The 18,657-nt window shown below is 39.3% G+C and overlaps 1 protein-coding gene across 1 annotated transcript; it reads right to left on the reverse strand.

The window, feature by feature from the left end:
* Nucleotides 1–6,924: 6,924 nt before the first annotated feature.
* On the reverse strand, nt 6,925–8,163 carry LOC103056217 (olfactory receptor 4S2-like). Its single transcript, XM_007444902.2, has 2 exons — nt 7,263–8,163; nt 6,925–7,040 (listed from the first exon to the last, which is right to left on the reverse strand). The coding sequence occupies exons 1-2, from the start codon at nt 8,161–8,163 to the stop codon at nt 6,925–6,927; spliced, it is 1,017 nt and encodes a 338-aa protein (XP_007444964.2).
* Between the last annotated feature and the right edge of the window lie 10,494 nt (nt 8,164–18,657).

Consider the following 18,657-nt stretch of genomic DNA (forward strand, 5'->3'; position numbering starts at 1 on the left):
AAAATATGTTCATTCTTCCTTGATCAGTAATATTTTATGTTAAACTTGTGATAATTTAATGAAGCCTACAATAAATTTGACATGGAATATTATTTCATGGGGGATGTTTTCAGATAAATGACTCATCCTACATGAAATATAAAATGCTACAGATGACGTATAACGTACTGTCACCTCGGCTACATGTTTGCAAATTCCAAATGTTTTTAATGTTTGAATTAAGAATATAAGAAAACGAAAATGATTTCTTTTATCTCTGCAAGTGTAGATAGCAGAATTGATTCAGTGCACTCCTTTACTTTATTCCATATAAATGGATTGCTTCTGTTTAAAGGAACACACCAGCCATTTTTCAGAATGATACTGTAATTATCGAACTAGTACAGTGGTACCTCGGTTCACGAACTTAATTCGTTCCACATTCTGGTCGCGAACCGAATCAAATTTGCCCATAAGGTTCAATGTAAATAAGGTTAATCCATTCTGACCCCTACAAACGTGGTCGCCAACTGATTTTGGTCGCCAACCAAATCAAATTTTCCCATAAGGTTCCTTGTAAATAAGGTTAATCCATTCTGAACCATATGTATTTTTTTTTAACCACAAAAATATGAAACAAAGTACAGTACAGTACAGTATGAAGAGAGAGAACACTAACCTTGCTTGAGGCGACTTCTGGCATGGAGGACAGGAAGGAGGGTGGGGAGGCGGTTATTGTTTGGAAGGAGAATCCCCCTCCAAAAGGACATAGGGGAGATCTCGTTCAGGGGTTTCCTCTCTTCTTTGTCTCTTAGCTGCAGGCTCAGTTCTGGGGAAAAGTCTGTCTAAAGTCACTTGTTCTTTCCTGCGCTGCATAACCCTCCAGAAATGAGAGACCATGTTATCATTCATCAGATTCAACACTCTGTTCATTACAATTATGTTGGGGTGGTGCTTCTCAAAGAAATCCTGGCACTCATTCCATTTTTCCATAATGGATTTTATCACATCACTGCTAACCTCCTCCCTGTCTTCCTCTTCCTCAGTGGAATGCTCCTCAACAAGCGCTTTCTGCTGCTCACTCTGGAGCTCAGCAAGTTCTTCCGTGGTCAGATCCTCCTTATGGTCCTCAACAAGCTTCTCTATGTCTGCACCATCGATGCCCAGACCCATACTCTGCACATGGACACAATCTCCTCCACCATCTCTATCTCAGACCCTTCAAAGTCACATTCAGTGATACATTCTGGCCACAGTTTCCTCCAGGCTGAGTTTAAGGTCCGGTACGTGACATCTTCCCAGGCTTTGTCAATGAGGTTGATGCAGTGGAGGACATTGAAATGTTTCTTCCAGAATTCTTTCAGAGTCAAGGACGTCTATTCAGTGACATTAAAACACCTGGTGAAGAGTGCCTTTGTGTACAGCTTCTTGAAGTTGCAGATCACTTGCTGGTCCATGGGCTGCAGAAGAGGTGTGGTGTTGCGGGGGAGGAACTTGACCTTTATAAAGTCATACTCAGCGTCCATATCATCCACCAAGCCTGGAGGGTGTGCCGGGGCATTGTTCATCAGAAGAAGGCACCTTTCAGACAGTTGGTTGTCAGAAAGATATTTTTTAATGATGGGTGCGAACACCTCATGCAGCCATTCCATGAACAATTGCCTTGTGACCCAAGCATTCGCATTGGCCCTCCACATAACAGGCAGTCTGGCCTTGTTCACATTGTGTTCCTTGAATGCACGAGGGGTCTGGGAATGGTACACCAGTAGTGGCTTAATCTTCAGCTCACCGCTTGTGTTCGCACACAGCAAAAGGCTCAATCTGTCCTTCATGGGCTTGTGCCCTGGCAGTGCCTTTTCCTCCTGCGTGATATAGGTTCTGTTTGGCATCTTCTTCCAGAAGAGCCCTGTTTCATCGCAGCAGAATAGTTGTTGAGCGATGTATCCTTCTGCCTTCATGAATTCCGCGAATTCTTTCTTGTAGGCTTCTGCAGCTGCCTTGTCAGAACGGGAAGCCTCACCATGTCTTGTCACACTGTGGATGCCACTTCTCTTGCAGAATTTTTCAAACCAGCCTCTGCTGGCTTTAAATTCTTCACTTGTTGCACTTGTAGAGGGGTTTTTTTGCAGTAAATCACTGTGCAATTTCCTGGCTTTTTCATAGATCATAGCTTCACTAACGCTATCACCTGCCAGCTGTTTCATTCAACCACACTAACAAAAGTTTTTCCACCTCTTCCAGCACTTGTGTCCTCTGCTTGGTTAACATCATTACTCCTTTTGCCACATCAGCTCCTTTGATGGCATCTTTATTCTTCAAAATAGTCGAGATTGTTGACTTCGCCATCTTGTACTCTGAGGCCAGATCAGTCACACGAATACCACGCTCATGTTTTCTACAATTTCCTTCTTCAATTCAATGGTTATTTTCTTCAAAACCTTCTTCTTACCATTCTTGCTCTGCACTTTCTTGTGTGATGGAATGGAATTATGAAGGCCAGGCTCAGAGAGATAAACATTTTCTTAGCTCCCCAGAAGAGCGTGGGAGGAACAAGAGGATGAGACTGCCACCTCCCTGAGGAATTCACACTGTTGTGGCTGGCTGACTTTGGGAGCTGGGGTTTCAGTCTGGGAAGATTCTTGCTAAAGATTGTAGCTAATAAACATAACTGGACTGAATATGATTGATGTCAGGCCTAGCCCAAGGAACTCCAAGAGACAATGCCAATTCAGTCCAGCTACGTTTATTAGCTACAACCTCTAGCAAGAATCTTCCCAGACTGAAACCCCAGCTCCCAAAGTCAGCCAGCCACAACAGTGTGAATTCCTCAGGGAGGTGGCAGTCTCATCCTCTTGTTCCTCCCACGCTCTTCTGGGGAGCTAAGAAAATGTTTATCTCTCTGAGCCTGGCCTTCATAATTCCATTCCATCACACTTGTTACCTTCATTATTGCTCTGCACATTCTTGTCACCTTCATTACCATTCTGCACATTCTTGTCACCTTCATTACCACTCTGCCACCACTTCATTACCACCACTTTCTTTTTACCACCATGCTTGCTCTGCACTTTCTTTGGAGCCATGCTGGATGTACTGTATGTGCTAAAAAGCACACCAAAAAGCTTCACAGTAAGTGTCTGTCTGCGACCACAATCTTGCCTAGAGGAAGCCATGACCACGTGTCAGAGCAGGGAAGATGGCTGCGGGTCATGTTCGTCACCTGATGCGGAGTTCACGAACGGAAGCAAAAATTTGCGAATGCTGCTGTTCGTGAACCAAATTGGTCGTGAACAGAAGCGTTCGTGAACTGAGGTAATAGTCATTCCCTTCCAGGCACTTATTTCCGTAGACAGATTCTCTCCCTTCCATGTAAAGTGCCTAAGGAAACAACTAGAGTGTGTAGCAGGCTAAACCTCTGCTCCTTTCCTTTCTCCTCCCCTGCACATCCAGCCTTCCCATGTTCATCTTGCACCTCCATGGCCTTTTACATCTTTCCTAACATTTCTGAGGTTTGCTTCTGCTTCTTTAGTCATTGGCACAATACCTGGCTTGTCTGAGGTCCCTAATTCAAATGTACCTCATTGGCCCAAAGCTGTCTAACACCAGTTGCCTTCTGTCTTCCTTCTCATCTAATTGAACTTCCCTCCACCAGAAGTTTTTATCCCACCTGTTTCCAACTTCTAGTTATGGACCAAGATTTCTGGCACACAGGTTTTTAACTTCCTTATATCTCATGGCACTAATTATTTCCTTTAATTGTTTCCCAGTCAGGCGGCCGGTGGAGGCTTCTCAGCATTCCAGTTGTGGTGCAGCAGATGGAACAGCACCACTGATCAGATGTTGACTGATAAGCTGGTTATCTGCACGCTGATTCCACTGGAGGAACACCAAGCTGGAAGAGAGATCTTGCCAACAGTGGATCTGGCTGTGTCTTCTGTGCTGGCCGTGATGCCAGCACTTGCCTCATGGTGGGGTCTGCTCAAGCCACCCAGCTTTCTATGAGCTCCAGTGGCAACAGCAGCCATGGAAAGCCCATCCTCAGTGTGACACAGATTTTTTGGCTTCCAGCTTGAGGCAGAAATAGGAGCAGGGGCAGGTCTGTGGCTCTGGGAGGGAGCTGACCTGTGTCCTGCAGCTGCTGTGTGCCCTACCACGTGGAACAATGGGCGTTTTGCCCCTTCTTTGTCATCTTTCTTCTCATTCTGTTTTCTGAATCTGAAATTATGCTAGACAGGTCTCCTATGACTGCTATATTGATGGGTTGTAGCAACCCCTGTTTTATGTTGTTTATGTGTCCAAGGATTGATGAAAAGCTATGCTTGGATTGGTTAAACTGGAGTTCTTGATGTTAGGTGGTTTGGATGGAAGGTGTTGGAAGGGGTCAGAGCCATTCATTCCTTCTTGGATGAGAGACAGGAGGACAAGAGGGTCTCTAAGTGGTTTGGAAGAGGGTGTGAGAGAGCAGAGCTTCAGTGTCCTCAGGTTACATCTGTTGGTTCTGCATGCAGGTGGCCATGCTTGGTGTCCAGCAGTCCCTCTTCTTTATGTCAAATTTCACACAGCCAATCATATCCCACTTCATTTCTCCCTGCTCATACAGTAGTTGTCATTTTGATTTGTTTCTAAAGGATCTAATATTTAGCATTCTTACATTTAATGTCAAAAGGCAGTTCGATTGAATTAATCCAGTGATTCTTAGCCCCCTGGCTTCAAACCAATCTTCCCACTGCCGTAGGAAGTTATTATTCAGATACTTTCTAGAACTAAGTGGATCTATTTTAAAACCCATTGTTTAAGTTATTTAATAAAAGTCAAATTTGTTCCCTTGTTCCTATGTTAACCAAGGGTTTATTCTCTCCTACTATCTTCCCCACGTTTCACCCTTTGTAGATGTAAAGGATTTGGTGGCACAGAGCACAAAGATAAGGAAGGAAAAGACGCCCCACAAAAAGGAAGGGAGGAGACAATTAGCAACTTCCCTGACATGTCTGCCCTCTCCTTGGACTTTAATTTCTTTCTCCACTTTCCAGTTTGGGCTATATGGAGACTTGTTTTTGTTTAAAGATTTATTGAGGTTCTGCTCAGATATCAAGGGACTTGACCTCTCTTGGCTCTGCTCTGTGATAATCCAAGACTAAGGGTTATTCTGCATGAACATTCTTGATAGCAGAAAGACAGTGATCTGTGCAGAAATTGTCAATAGAAGCTTCGTGGGTACATGACAGTGTCAGCAGTAAACAAGGAACCCTCTCAGACTTCACAATTAGAAAGCTGGACTTTTCTGCACTGCACCCTAAAGTTGCTTGACATCCATGAATAACTTATGTGGAAGCTGTCTTCAGAAATCCTTTTTTTAATGGTACTTTCATTAGACATTGCATTACATTACATTACATTACATTACATTACATTACATTAAAAAGATAAAAACTAATACAAGCTAGGAAAAATAAAAGAATAAAAAGAAAAATAACAAGTGTAAAAAGGAAGAAAAAAGAAAAAGAAAATTAAAATTAAAAAATAATGCAAACTCAATATCCTTTGAAAAGGCACTGAACCGCAATTTGGGCTAGGCTTCCCTTTCTACTTTGCTGGCATTCTTCTCCAAATCTCTCCCAGTAGCCAAGTTCTCTGCCCTGGCATTATTCATAAACATTGGGCAAAGGTTGGATTTATACTAGATGCTTTGTTGAACAGATTGCTAGTGTAAGCCACTGTTCTCTCCATGCCTCCCTCCTAGGTCAGAGGTTCCTCTGGGCTGTCCCTTCATGCCTCTGGTCTAGCTCACTGCCATAGGTCTTGATCTGTCCAGGAACCACACTGTTCCTGCTAGTGTCCTACTACTGACAGTGGCTTCAGTTCCCTTCCTCAACATTTGATCTTTAGCCCCACCACCAGAAGGTAGGTGACTATGGGTTTCTCATTTCACGTGCTAACACAAGTTTTCAGAAACACAGTTGGCAGTTAATAAGCCTCTACATTTTCTACAACATTTTCTGAGTTCCTCCTTGCCACCTTTCTGCTTCTGTACTAAATCTACCTAAAATATGAAAAGCAGCACAACCAGAAAAAAAGCCAAAAAAGAGTGTAGGTGATAGGGAGTGGTGTCCACAGCAAAGCCAAGGACGGGAAAATAACAGCATATGTTCAATGTCATCACACCAATGTCACAGTTATGCACTTGCATCCTAACATTTTATGAGGCACATAACACACACATGTTATTATTTGCTGCCCCCCCCCGCAGATATTTAAATTATGGGTAAGAAGAAAATACTGCCCGCCACTATCTCATCTCTAAAGTAACATAGAGAAATCATCTTTTTTTTAAAATGTCCAATTTCCCAAACATAAATAGACATTTTCCTTTACTTTTGCAAAGTGAGAATATCAGTAAAAGAGAAAGGCAAGTGTACTCATTCTTAGTGTTCCTCCCACAGCTTGAGAACACAGTCCACAGACATACTAGCCACAAAATTCAGCCATGATCTTTGCATTTCTCCCTATAGTCAGGCAAGCTGTCTGTTTTTTTTTATTTATTTATTTATTTATTTATTTATTTATTTATTTATTTTGCACTTGAATTTCATCAGATGCAAGTAATTCTAAATACAAGATGCATTCAATTGTGACTATACAAAGAATAAACTTATAAAGCTTCTTGGTACCTCTAGGTAGTTAATACACAAAACTAGTTCTCCTTGAATTATCAGAATAGAACTATTGCAGCAGGAGGAAGAATAAATTACCCTTCCAGAAACACAGCGAACCATATTAGATCATGTCAATTCAATTATTTTTAACTAAATATTACATCTTCAAATGTAGTCATTACTATTGTCACTGTATGTCAGGAGGAGAGATAAAATCTTCAGTCCCCAGCCCTAAATCTTGGGGGGGGAGGGGAATCTTTTATACATGGTAACAAAATTTAAAGCATCCTGATTAGAAATCATTTTTATACTCATTATTACAAGGGGAGAGGATGTACTGAAATCTTGCTAAAGACGGAAGGTTTCCTTGTACAATAGGCTCCAGTATAGATGCTACTATATCCTTCTCTATCAATAATATAAATATGATTACATTATCAGGGTTTTGTTTTTAAATCTAATTCTAATTTATTTCCCCAAATTACTCTTTGCTAAAGATGGAAAACTCCCCCTTCCAACAGGCCCAGTACTAACATGAATCCACTTTTCTCCACCATTAATATGACATGTGATTATACCAAGGTTTTATATTTTTAAATCCACCTTTAATTTTCTACCCCAAATTTTTGCTCCATAATTTTCTCATGGCATTTTTTACCTCTTCATTTCTCAAGGTGTAAATTAATGGATTGAGCATAGGAGTGATAATAGTATAGAAAACAGCCACACTTTTGTCCTCTGAGAACGTGGTTGAAGGCCTCATGTAAAGGAAGATGCAGGGGCCAAAAAACAAAATCACGACCGTGATGTGGGAGGCACAGGTTGAAAGAGCCTTGAGACGTCCTTCGGAAGAACGAGTCCTCAATGTGATTAGGATAACAATATAAGAAATAGTCAACACGAGAAAAGAACTGAGGGAAATCATGCCAGTATTGGCAATGACAATGAGTCCAACTGTGTAGGTATCAGTGCAGGCCAATTTCAGTAAAGGGTGGACATCACAAAAATAGTGATCAATCTCATTAGGACCACAGAAGGGTAGCTGTATGGTGAGGAGTGTCTGTACCATTGAATGTACAAACCCACCCAGCCATGAGAGAACCACCATCCAACTGCAGACACTCTTCTTCATAATAACGGTATAATGGAGAGGCTTGCAGATCGCAATGTATCGATCGTATGCCATCACTGTGAGAAGGAAAATTTCAGTACAGCCAAAAAAGTGGACTACAAAGAGTTGTTCCATGCAGGCAACAAAAGAGATGGTTTTCTTTTTAACCAGGAAGTCAGCTATCAGTCTAGGAGCAGTGACTGAGGAATAACAGATGTCTACAAAAGAAAGGTAACTGAGAAAGAAATACATGGGAGAAATCAGATGGTGACTGCTCTTAATTGTGACAATGATCAGGAAATTCCCCAGCAGAATTGCCACATAGAAGATCAAAAACAGACCAAAATAGACTTTCTGTAATTCTTGATCCTGAGTAAGTCCCAAGAGGATGAATTCAGACACATTATTCAGATTCTTCATAACTTCACGCCTAGATAACACATTACAATATGATATTTAATCACTTATCGTATAAAACTGCAAATATCGTAAAGTTTTGGTTTTCTTTTGTTTAATATACAAACAGCATTGCAAAGAATCCTTCAGCTGGATGTTCACAGTTCGTGATTCCTTCAGAGTCAAGGAATGATGTGCCCTAAAATATAATGAAAATAACCAGTTGTCAAAGATGTGTACTCAGCAAACTGAGGAAGTCAGTTTAGGAAGTACTGAAGGGCAGCAAGATTATGGTCCACTGGACCAAACTTAAACTTAAAAAACAAGTTTGTGACCCAGATTAAACTAAGGTTAAAGTTAAATGTTGAAGCACAAAATACATTTCTTTTCAAGGCAAGTGCAAAAATCATGCTGACCTGAGAAAAAGGTTGAAAGGAAAAGAATGCTTTACTCAGAGCAACCAGATCTAGTCTGCACATACCTAGATAACAATGAGATGACAACGGAGCATCTCTTTGGTAGTATCCAGTGGTCCAGATATTTGCAGCCTGAACCTGGTAGCCCTATTCACACTTTCCCTTCCCTTTAGATATCTTCCCCTGAAATTCCTCCCTATCTTTTCCCCCTAGCCCAGAATTTTGAGTCATATTTACTGTGGAAGCAGGCAGACCAGCTACCATTGCTTCAAGGAGTAAAAACAAACCACGGTTATGACACAATGGGACTATTTTTAATTTGGATTTTAGAAACATTTGGGAATAATTGAGAAACCAGAGTATTCTGTAATCATTCTGTTCAATAGCATATATATGCCACGGAATTAACACCACAGAATTAGTGTCAAAGAAAGAAAACTCTGAGAGCACTTGGAACTCATATCTTTCTGGAATTTAATAACCATCACATTTGCACACTTAAGTCAGTAATAGCTGATCTCCTCTAATACCTGATTGGTTGATGGTATTTCTAGTCCACAGTATCCTCCAGCACTCCCAAAATTGCCCTCCCAATTCTATTCACAGACTCTCTCTCTCTCTCTCTCTTTCTCAAGACCAGCCAGAAGCGTTTCCGTGTGGGTCTTCAATGAATAAACAAATTGGCTTTGAATGCTCTGTGATTTTGCCTACTTTTACCAACTCTGTAAGCCATAGTATCATTTCTTTACAAAAAAAAGCCTAACAGAAGCCAATGACACACCCTTTCTCTCTCCTTCTCCACCAGAAATGGTTGCTCTTACAGATTGTCTCTCTTCTCTTATTCAGAACTACAAAATGAAATATTTAAATGTGGCTAACTTCTGCCATTACTTCGCTGATCCAATTAACAACCTCCCAGAAGAATTTGAATATTTCCCAATAGAAAATAAAAGCTAAAGTATAAACTTCTTTTTAATGTGCTGAGCTCATTTCAATCTATTTTCCAATAGTTAATTCACATCCATTTGAAGTGAAGCCCTACAGCAGTCTTCTTCAACCTCCAGGTGTGTAGGACCACAGTGCCCATCATCACCTGGTCACCTCCACATTTGGAGAGAACCAAAATTGGGGAAGGATTAACCTTTGTTGAGCAAGGATGCCCTTTAGATGTTAAAGCATGCTGCCAACCAAAGAGTGAAAAGCCAGGCATTGTGTGGATGAGATAATTGTCCAACTCTTTATTGAGAAAATTAGGGATGAACTGTGGAGGGCACATTTGCCCAGTTCATTTTGTCCACATGGCAATATGCCTTTAAGCATTGCTGCAGTGCTGTGTAATGACCCCATGGGAAATGGGCTCCAACACCACAACGTCTGACCAGAATATTAAAGAGTGGCCTCTATAGGTATCCGTGCAGATGAGAAAGATATAACATGCAAACAAACATAGAAACTCCTCAAAGGGGATGCAGCAGGAAGGGGGATACTGGGAGTTGGTGGGAAGCAATCCTAGAAACCAGCTATCACCCTCTGACCTAAAGCTCTACTCCCACAGTCTCTGATCTTGCAGGGTCACAAAACAATCCAAGATCAAGAATTCACCCAAAGTTGCAAAATTTCTTCAAAAGGAACCAGAAATGACCCAAATACTCCATAACTACATTTCCCCAGACAATCCTGCAAGAATTATTGGGCAAGAGTCTTCAAGAGGGTCAGCAGAAAAACTGCACAGGGTCAATATTGCAAAAATTGTGAAATGGAAATTATGGTTGCAGACCAATGTAGTAGCATAGACTTCTATTGGTTGAGCCACATCTTTTGGCTTCTCTCTCTCTTAGTTACTTTCTCCCAGCTTGGGTTTTGAGATTTAGGAAGAAGTCATATTTGCATAGTGCCCAAAGGCTATCAATCAAAATTCTCCAAATGGCCCCAAATGGATTTGAAAAATAATGTTTTGTGGTCTTTCTTTAAGGAGATTAATTATGGTAATGGAGGTGGTCTGTCTCCCACTCTTCTCTCCCCCTTAAAATTTTCTGGAAGAAAATGAGGAAAACTTTGGTCCCATTTCTACTGGTTATGTCACCTCATCATTGGATGGCATACTGAAGCCTTTTAAAGACTTCAGGGGTTGAATCATTCAAACATTGCCTACAGCATGGTCAAAGATGAGCAGATAGATCATCATGACTGGGCACTCCATGATGATACTTCTACTGGTAGCAGAGCAAACCAACAGTAGGCCAGTGGCTTTTGAAAGCCACCCTGGACTCAACTTCTGGCCCTCAATATCCAGTTTGAGAGGGGTAGACTGGATCATCACCTTGAGCCTACCATTTCAGGAATCTGAAGGACTATGAAGAAGGTATGTATCAAATATGGTTCTCAATGTATTTGCTTATTTGTTCGTTTCCTTGCTTTTGTGCAATCCAAGTTCTTCACAAGACTCTGCAGATTTAACAAATTGTGTCCTTATATTCCTCCCTCCGCCTCGGGATCTCAACCACCAATTTCTGTAAAGATACATTCTTTGGTGATTATTACAGCAACACAAGTGAACAAAACATAACGAAGAATCAAGATTTTTCCAGAAAAACGGCAGTGGAAGGATACACATAGATCAAGATGTAGAGCCCAAAGAAACACAGCAAGACACCCCCAACTTATGCCCCCAAAGCAGCCAGAGACAAAGAGACCTAGACATGATAACTAAGATATAGATTCGCCAACAGCCATGTCACGGTTGACTGTCATGGCAGCCAGAAGAAGCCTTCAACATCTGTAAAAGTGCAAGAAAAAGGAAACCAGAACAATGCAGCCACTGTAAGTGAATACTAGAATCTAGATCGGCAAGACCAGGTTTCGCCTCCCCTCTAATGCTTGGGCATAGCAACTGATTTTCCAACTAGCTTTTTATTCTGATCCAAGAAAGAGAGATCCAGCTGGACACTGATGTGTAAAAAGCATTGTCACGCCATAGATTGGTTGTTGAGAAAGGACAGGGTTGTGACAATTAACCTCATTAGGAGAGGGGGACTGATTCATTTGGTCTGTGCTCTTTATCTATCTACTAAAGCACACTGTGTTGGTTCTCTAGACCTCTTGCTCTACAGGTTCCTTGTGGCATTTTTTATCTTAGCATTCCTCAGTTGTAAAAGATTGGGCTCAACAGGGGAGTGACCCTAACATAAAAGAGAGCCAAGACTTTTCCAGGGGTATTGCAGTTGAAGGATGCACATAGATCAAGAAGTAGGGCCAAAACAAAAGGACAAGCACAGAATCGGGAGAAGCACAACTAGAGAGTACCTGAGGTCTCCCTTAAGCGGAATGTGTTCAAAGAGTGAATAACATGGGCCAAAAACACGAAATTTGCAAGCTAAGGATTCAATTGCTAAATGGGAAAGTGTTTCATAGAAACTAAGATAGGCAGCCAATAACATCCAATCACTGCCTAGTTAAGTTTTCTAGCTAGTTTTATTTGCTCGGAAGCTATTCTGCGTTTTGCTTAATAGCATCCCTTTGATTCTTTCTAACCCAGTGGAATGTTAGAAATAAAAAGTGTAAAAGGATTCAGAACTCAGTCTATCAGCAGGATAACTTCCCTTAAATAAAACAGAATGGAACCACATTTGGAATGGGGACAGAAGCTGGCAAAGAAAGAGAGAGAGAGAGAGGGAGAGTGGGAAGGAGGGAAGGAGAGAGAGAGTGAGAGAGAGAGAGATTGAGTTTGAAAATGGGCCAGATTTGGCTGAGGGCTGTAGAGGAAAACAATTCAGAAAAAACTCCTCAGGCTGCCCATCTTTCTAGCACCCTTCCTCCTGGTCACACAAACTAGAGCAGGGTAGCTATGAAGATAATGAGACCAACTGGAATTTTCATGAAAAAACATTTAATTAGAGGTTATTTTATACAACATAATACTGAACTCAAAAAGAAGACGCAAGAGAAAACTCGGGCTATTTTGGATGAGATAAAAAGAAAGGAAGAATTAAAGAAATTTCCAGAGAAGATAAGCATCTCGCATCATATTAACCTTTTACAGCAACAGTTATCAATGTTAACAGTAACAGAAATGGAAATAAAAATGAATTATGTAAAACAAAAAAAATGAATTTGGTTAGCAAATAGGGAAATGGTTAGCATAGAAATTAAGAAAAGAAAAAGAAAAAAATGATATTGAAAACTCAATATACCGTACTAACAGATGATGTGGCTATGCAAAAAGAATTCCATCCGTTTCATTCTAATTTGCACAAAGAACATGATATTCCTTTGGAGAAAGTAGATGAATATTTGAAAAAACAAAATCTACCAAGGATTACAGAGAAACAAAGACAAATTATGAACGGACCTATAACAATAAGGGAAGTTTCTGAAACTATAAAAAAGATTAAACCAGGAAAAATATCTGAACCTGATGGATTATCGGGTTTTTATTATAAACATTCTGAGGATGAACTTTTACAACCTCTGCAAAACACCATGAACTCTATCCTACAGGGAGGAAAGATGCCAGAGAGTTGGAAAGAGGCCAATACAGCATTAGTACCCAAAGAGGGACAAGATTTGACTTTAACAAGAAACTGTAGGCCAATATCATTATTGAATAACAACTATAAGTTGTTCACAAAAAGTCTAGCTGATAGGCTGAAAATAATTTTGCAAGAATTTATTCATGGGGATCAATGTGGGTTTCTACTTAGAAGACAGTTAAAGGACAATGTTAGAAATGTGTTGGACATTTTGGAATATTTGGAGCAGAGAATGACAAACAAGCTGCATTAATTTTTTTAGATGCAGAGAATGCTTTTGACAACTTGAATTGGACTTTTTTATTTAAAGTTTTGGATGATATGAATTTTGGAGAGAATTGTATAAAACGGATAAGGTTGATTTATACTTCACAGAAACCACAAATTATTATTAATGGGGATCTAACAAAACCATGTGAGATACAAAAAGGAACAAGACAGGGATGCCCACTGTCTCCTCTCTTATTTATTTTGGTTCTTGAAATACTGAATAGAGACATAAGACAGGATGAGATAATTGTGGGAGTAAAAATGAAAAAAAGACAAGTTAAGGGAGCTTTTGCAGATGATTTGGTGTTGGTTTTATAAGATCCCTTAAAGGGAATTGGAATATTAATGGGAAAATGAAAATAATTTGGTGCATTAGCAGGTTTCAAGGTTACCAAACAGAAGACAAAGACATTAACAAAAATATGAAAACACAAGATCAAATAGAATTGATGAACAAAATGGGTTTTAAGATTGAGAAGAAGGTAAAATACTTGGGTGTTACTATGATGAATATGAACTGTATGTTATTTCAAAATAATTATGTTAAGCTGGGCACAGAGAGAACTGCTCCTGTCTATGCTCCTGCCCTCTGAAGATGCCAGTCACAGATGCTGGCGAAACATTAGGAAACAAAACTTCCAGAACACGGCCACACAGCCTGGAAGACCCACACCAGCCAATTATGTTAAGACATGGAATGAACTTTAAAAAGATATGTTAAGATGGGAGAAAATACAACGTTCATTGTTCGGGAGAATTTCTGCAATTAAGATTAATGTTTTCCCTAGAATGATGTTTCTGTTTCAGACAATACCTGTTTTGACAACTGATATACCAGTTGCAATGGCAGAAGGATATATCTAAATTTGGCAAGGGAATAAAACATGTTAAATATAAGGTGTCACAAGATGCAAAGGAAAGAGGAGGATTGGTTTTACCTGATTTGAAATTGTATTTTGCAGCTTGCAGCTTGCTGTTTGGTTCGGATGAAAGAGTGGGTGTTGCTGAGAAATAGAAGGCTTTTGGAGTTAGAAGAGCATGACCTGAGATTTGGATGGCATGGATATTTATGGTACGATAAAGCTAAGGATAATGTAGATTTTAAAAATCATTTTTTAGATGTGCCATACAGAGAATATGGAACAGATACAAACCCAGGTTGTGCCCGAAAACATATTTGTAGCTCTCAGCACAAGAAGCATTTTATAGAAGAGAAATGATAAGTAAAGATAAATGGCTAACTTATCATTATATACTAGAATTTTGTCAAGAAGAATGTAAAATAAAATCAAGAGAAGATCTGGTACCAGAAGGATATAGTTATCAATGGTTCTTTTATGTACAGTTATTAGAAAGATGTAAAGTAGACAAAAGAACTTTTGGTTTTGAGCAGTGTAAGATTGAGTTTGAAATAGAACAGTGTAAAAATGATGAATGTAATTGCTAAAATGTATAAAACTATTGAAATTTGAAAACAAGAAGAACAAGCGAAAGAATGTATGATAAAGTGGGCTAAAAATTTGGTTACAATATATAAATGGAACAGGGAGAATATGTGGTTGAAAGGACTGAAATTTACATGATGGTATAATCTTAAAGAGAATTAATATAAAATGATGTATTATTGGTGTACGTCACTGGAAAAAATGTCTAGAAGGTATAAAGGTACTTCAAATTTATCCTGGAAATGTGAACAACAAGAAGGGACATTTTATCATGCTTGGTGGACATGTAAAAACGCCAGAAAATGTTGGACTGAAATATGTAAACTGTACTAATTCAGAAGATTTTAAATATTAATATACAATTGAAACTAGAGGCTTTTCTTTTGGGACTGATTGATTAACAGTTGGAAAAAAGTCATGGAACATTGTTTTTATATATGACAACTGTAGCAAGATTATTATATGTACAAAGGTGGAAAGATTTGACATTACTCACAATGGAAGAATGGACAGTGAAGATGATGGAACTTGCTGAGATGGCCAGAGAAAGAACATTATCTAAATTTGTCTGGAGGTTGAATCATGGCAAATGGACTTTTCTTTTTTGGTAGAGATGTTTCACTACTTGTCCAAGCAGCTTCTTCAGTCTGAAAAAGTTGGTTAGGGGGACCCCATAAAAGTCTTCCAGTTTGGCTGTGTTTCTTACTAGCACGATAGGCTCATTGAGGGACAATAGGAGATGTGATTAGTAGAGTCTTTGAGATGTAGATGTCTACTCTTGGCTGCTTGGACAAGTAGCAAAACATCTCTACCAAAAAAGAAAAGAAGTCCAGTTGCCATGACAGCCTGCAGACAATTCCACCTGGATGACTGAAAATCTTCATAAACATATTATCTAAATTTATTGCTGACTAGAAACTCCTTGTAGACTTTTTGTGTGAAATAGTAAAAAATGAACTTATTATATACAGTATTGACAATTAGAAAAAATAGATTATAGAAAAAATGAAAGTCATGTTGTAACCATAGAGTAAGAGGTAAATTTATACTTATAACTGCTGTAAAGAAAATTGGAACCTAAATTTTTATATTTTCTTTCTTTTTTTCTGAACTTTTGGATTTGTGTGTTTTTTTTCTTTTCTTCTTTTATTTAATCTAAATAGTAATTTCTGTTGGGTTTTTTAAAATTAAAATCCTAATAAAGTTATACAAAAAAACATTTGCTGCTTGCCAGCTTGATGGCTCATTGGACTGCTGTTACTGCGGGTCAGAAATTGATGGCATTTAGATGGCTTTAGTCACAGCATGATTATTTAAAAACTGAACATTTCAAACTAAGGAGCCCATATGTAGCATTCAGGCTCTTGCCACATCTCCCTTTTGCAATTGTTCATGGCCTGTTTCTATTCCTGCTTCCTTTAGCATTCATCTTCTCCCCTTAAGTTTGTGAGCTGCCATAATTCAGAGGAGCACGAGCTACAAAAAAGGGGTCTTTTGTAACCTTTTGCTGCCATCTTGTGTCTGTCTGAATTTTTTCCTATTTAAGCTAAAGTAAAAATACTGAGAGTTAATGATAAGGTGATGGTTCAGGCATGAGGACCAGGCATTGGGTTCACCAACTATTCAGTTTTACCCCATCTCTTTCTTCAATATTCCTCCACAGACTAGAGAACTATTAGTTTTGTGATCCTGTTTCCAAAAGTGATGTAACATCACATTTATATACAACTGTAATTATGTTTATATACAACTGTAATTATGTTGAAGGAAGTACATCCTGGCCACTCCTACAGTGTATTCTCTGCTTTTTACAATTTAGAGTGTACTAAAAGTCCCAAAGAAGTGGCATGTAAGATGTTCTTACATGCTTAGGTAATTCTACAAAAGTTGTTAACTGTGCTAATTCCCCAGAGTGTCTGTGGCATGAGAATCTAAGCAACCAGAATTTTGGGGACTTTGCATATGCAGCAGTGTTTGTGTAAAAATAAGGCTTCCTGTTCACCAGTGGATACGCTTTTGGCTCCTTAAAATATATACTTGGGTCCTAGTGGATTTAGGCATCTAACTATACATCGTTTCATCAGTCTTCTCCACCCTGATGCCCTCCCAAGCCCTGGAGAAGTCCCAGGGGTGTGAATTCAGACATACTCTCTGGGTTCTCCACATCATGTATGAGATACCATGTGGAATTAAATCACCTGCCATTATACAGAATGAGGCACTGGGCCAACAGAACTGTTCTGACATTCACAATCCAAAAATTGGAAATTAACCCCATTGAAGTTCCAGAATGTGTGTTTCTGAAATACAAAATGCTTCAATCTGAGAATTTGTAACATAAACCTAACACTCATTTAACTGGAAAAAAATGGCATAAAGCAACATGTGTTCCACAATTCAGGATTGAGAATATTCCTCAGAAGGATTCTGGAACTTCCCTAGAATGAGGTTTCTGTTTCAAACAATACCTATTTTGACAACTGACGCACCATTTAAACACCCAGCTTTCAGTGAACTCCAGTGACAACACTGGCCAGGGAATGCCCATTCTGACCCAGATTTTTGGCTTCCAGACTCAAGGCAGGAACAGGAGTGGGAGCAGGTCAGTGGCTCTAGGAGGAAGCTGACCTCTGTCCTACTACTGCTCTGTGAGGACAATGTGGAATAATGGGTGTTTAGCTCCTTCTTTGTATTCTTTCTTCTTGCTCTGTTTTCTGGGCCTGAGATTGTGGTAAACAGATCTCCTATGACTGTAATATTGATGACTTGCAGCAGGCCCTGTTGTCTGTGTCTCCAAGGACTTGATGAAGAACTCTGTTTGGATTGGCAAGAATGGAGATCTTGATATCAGAGCACACACTGGCCAAAGGAATGGAGGAGGACCAGAACTTCTGGGGAGGCATGGTGAATGCAAGACGTCGCCACAAAAGCAAAGCCAACGACCATGGCAAAGCCCAAAGAACCAGTGATAAGACCGGTTCTTTGGAACCTCTCCTGACAAGGAAAGGATAGGAGATCACCCACATGTACTCCAGATTGATGCTCCTCAGAGGAGACCGCAGGACAGTGGTCTTCCACAGGTTTGAGTGCCGGGAGACAAAGGGATCAGTCTTGCTCACCACCACAGCAGAACCTTTTAAAGGACACTAAGTTCTCTAATCTCACTTTCTAATCACTTTTGGAAATTGCATATTAATCTTCTTAAACCTATTAGAGACCTTCGGAACTATGAGTTGGAAAAGTCACTGGGTGAATTTATCTTCAACCCTGACTAAAAGAAAAATTAACTATAAGCTTCAGAAGTTAAAGAATTTGAAATAAACAGCAAAAAGCTAAATAAGGTTTTGATCTAAGAAAGTGATAAACAGATTAAGGATCCAGATAAATTTGGAATTTTGTAATTGTTTTTCATTTATTTATTTATTTATTTATTTATTTATTTATTTATTGCATTTATTATTGAATACTATGGCTCTACTAAGGACCATGCAGATGTTTCACATAGATATTTTGAATATATTTTTATATTTATACTGTTAGCTGTGGATCAGATAATTATACCTAGAGATTTTAAATGAGTTTAAAACCTTTGTTTGATCATACACTTGTTTGGTGGCAAATGCCATGTTATTCTAACTAACAGCAGCAATTATATTCAAATAGTATTGGCAATAAAAGTAGATTTTTTGGAGGAAAAAATGGATCCAGCATTCAGAAAATGATGTCTGCTTTGGACACCTTTGGAAAGTGGTAACTTCTTTCTTTACTATCCATTTGTGCTTCACCAGAATGTAAGCATGAAAATCTGTGTTTCAGTTAGAGTAAGATGAAAACTATAGAACACATACCAATTAATTA

Source organism: Python bivittatus, unplaced genomic scaffold, assembly GCF_059951505.1.
Source record: "Python bivittatus isolate LINGU-HERP-01145 unplaced genomic scaffold, Pbiv_v1 ctg000480_np1212, whole genome shotgun sequence".
In the NCBI taxonomy this organism is placed as follows: Eukaryota; Metazoa; Chordata; class Lepidosauria; order Squamata; family Pythonidae; genus Python; species Python bivittatus.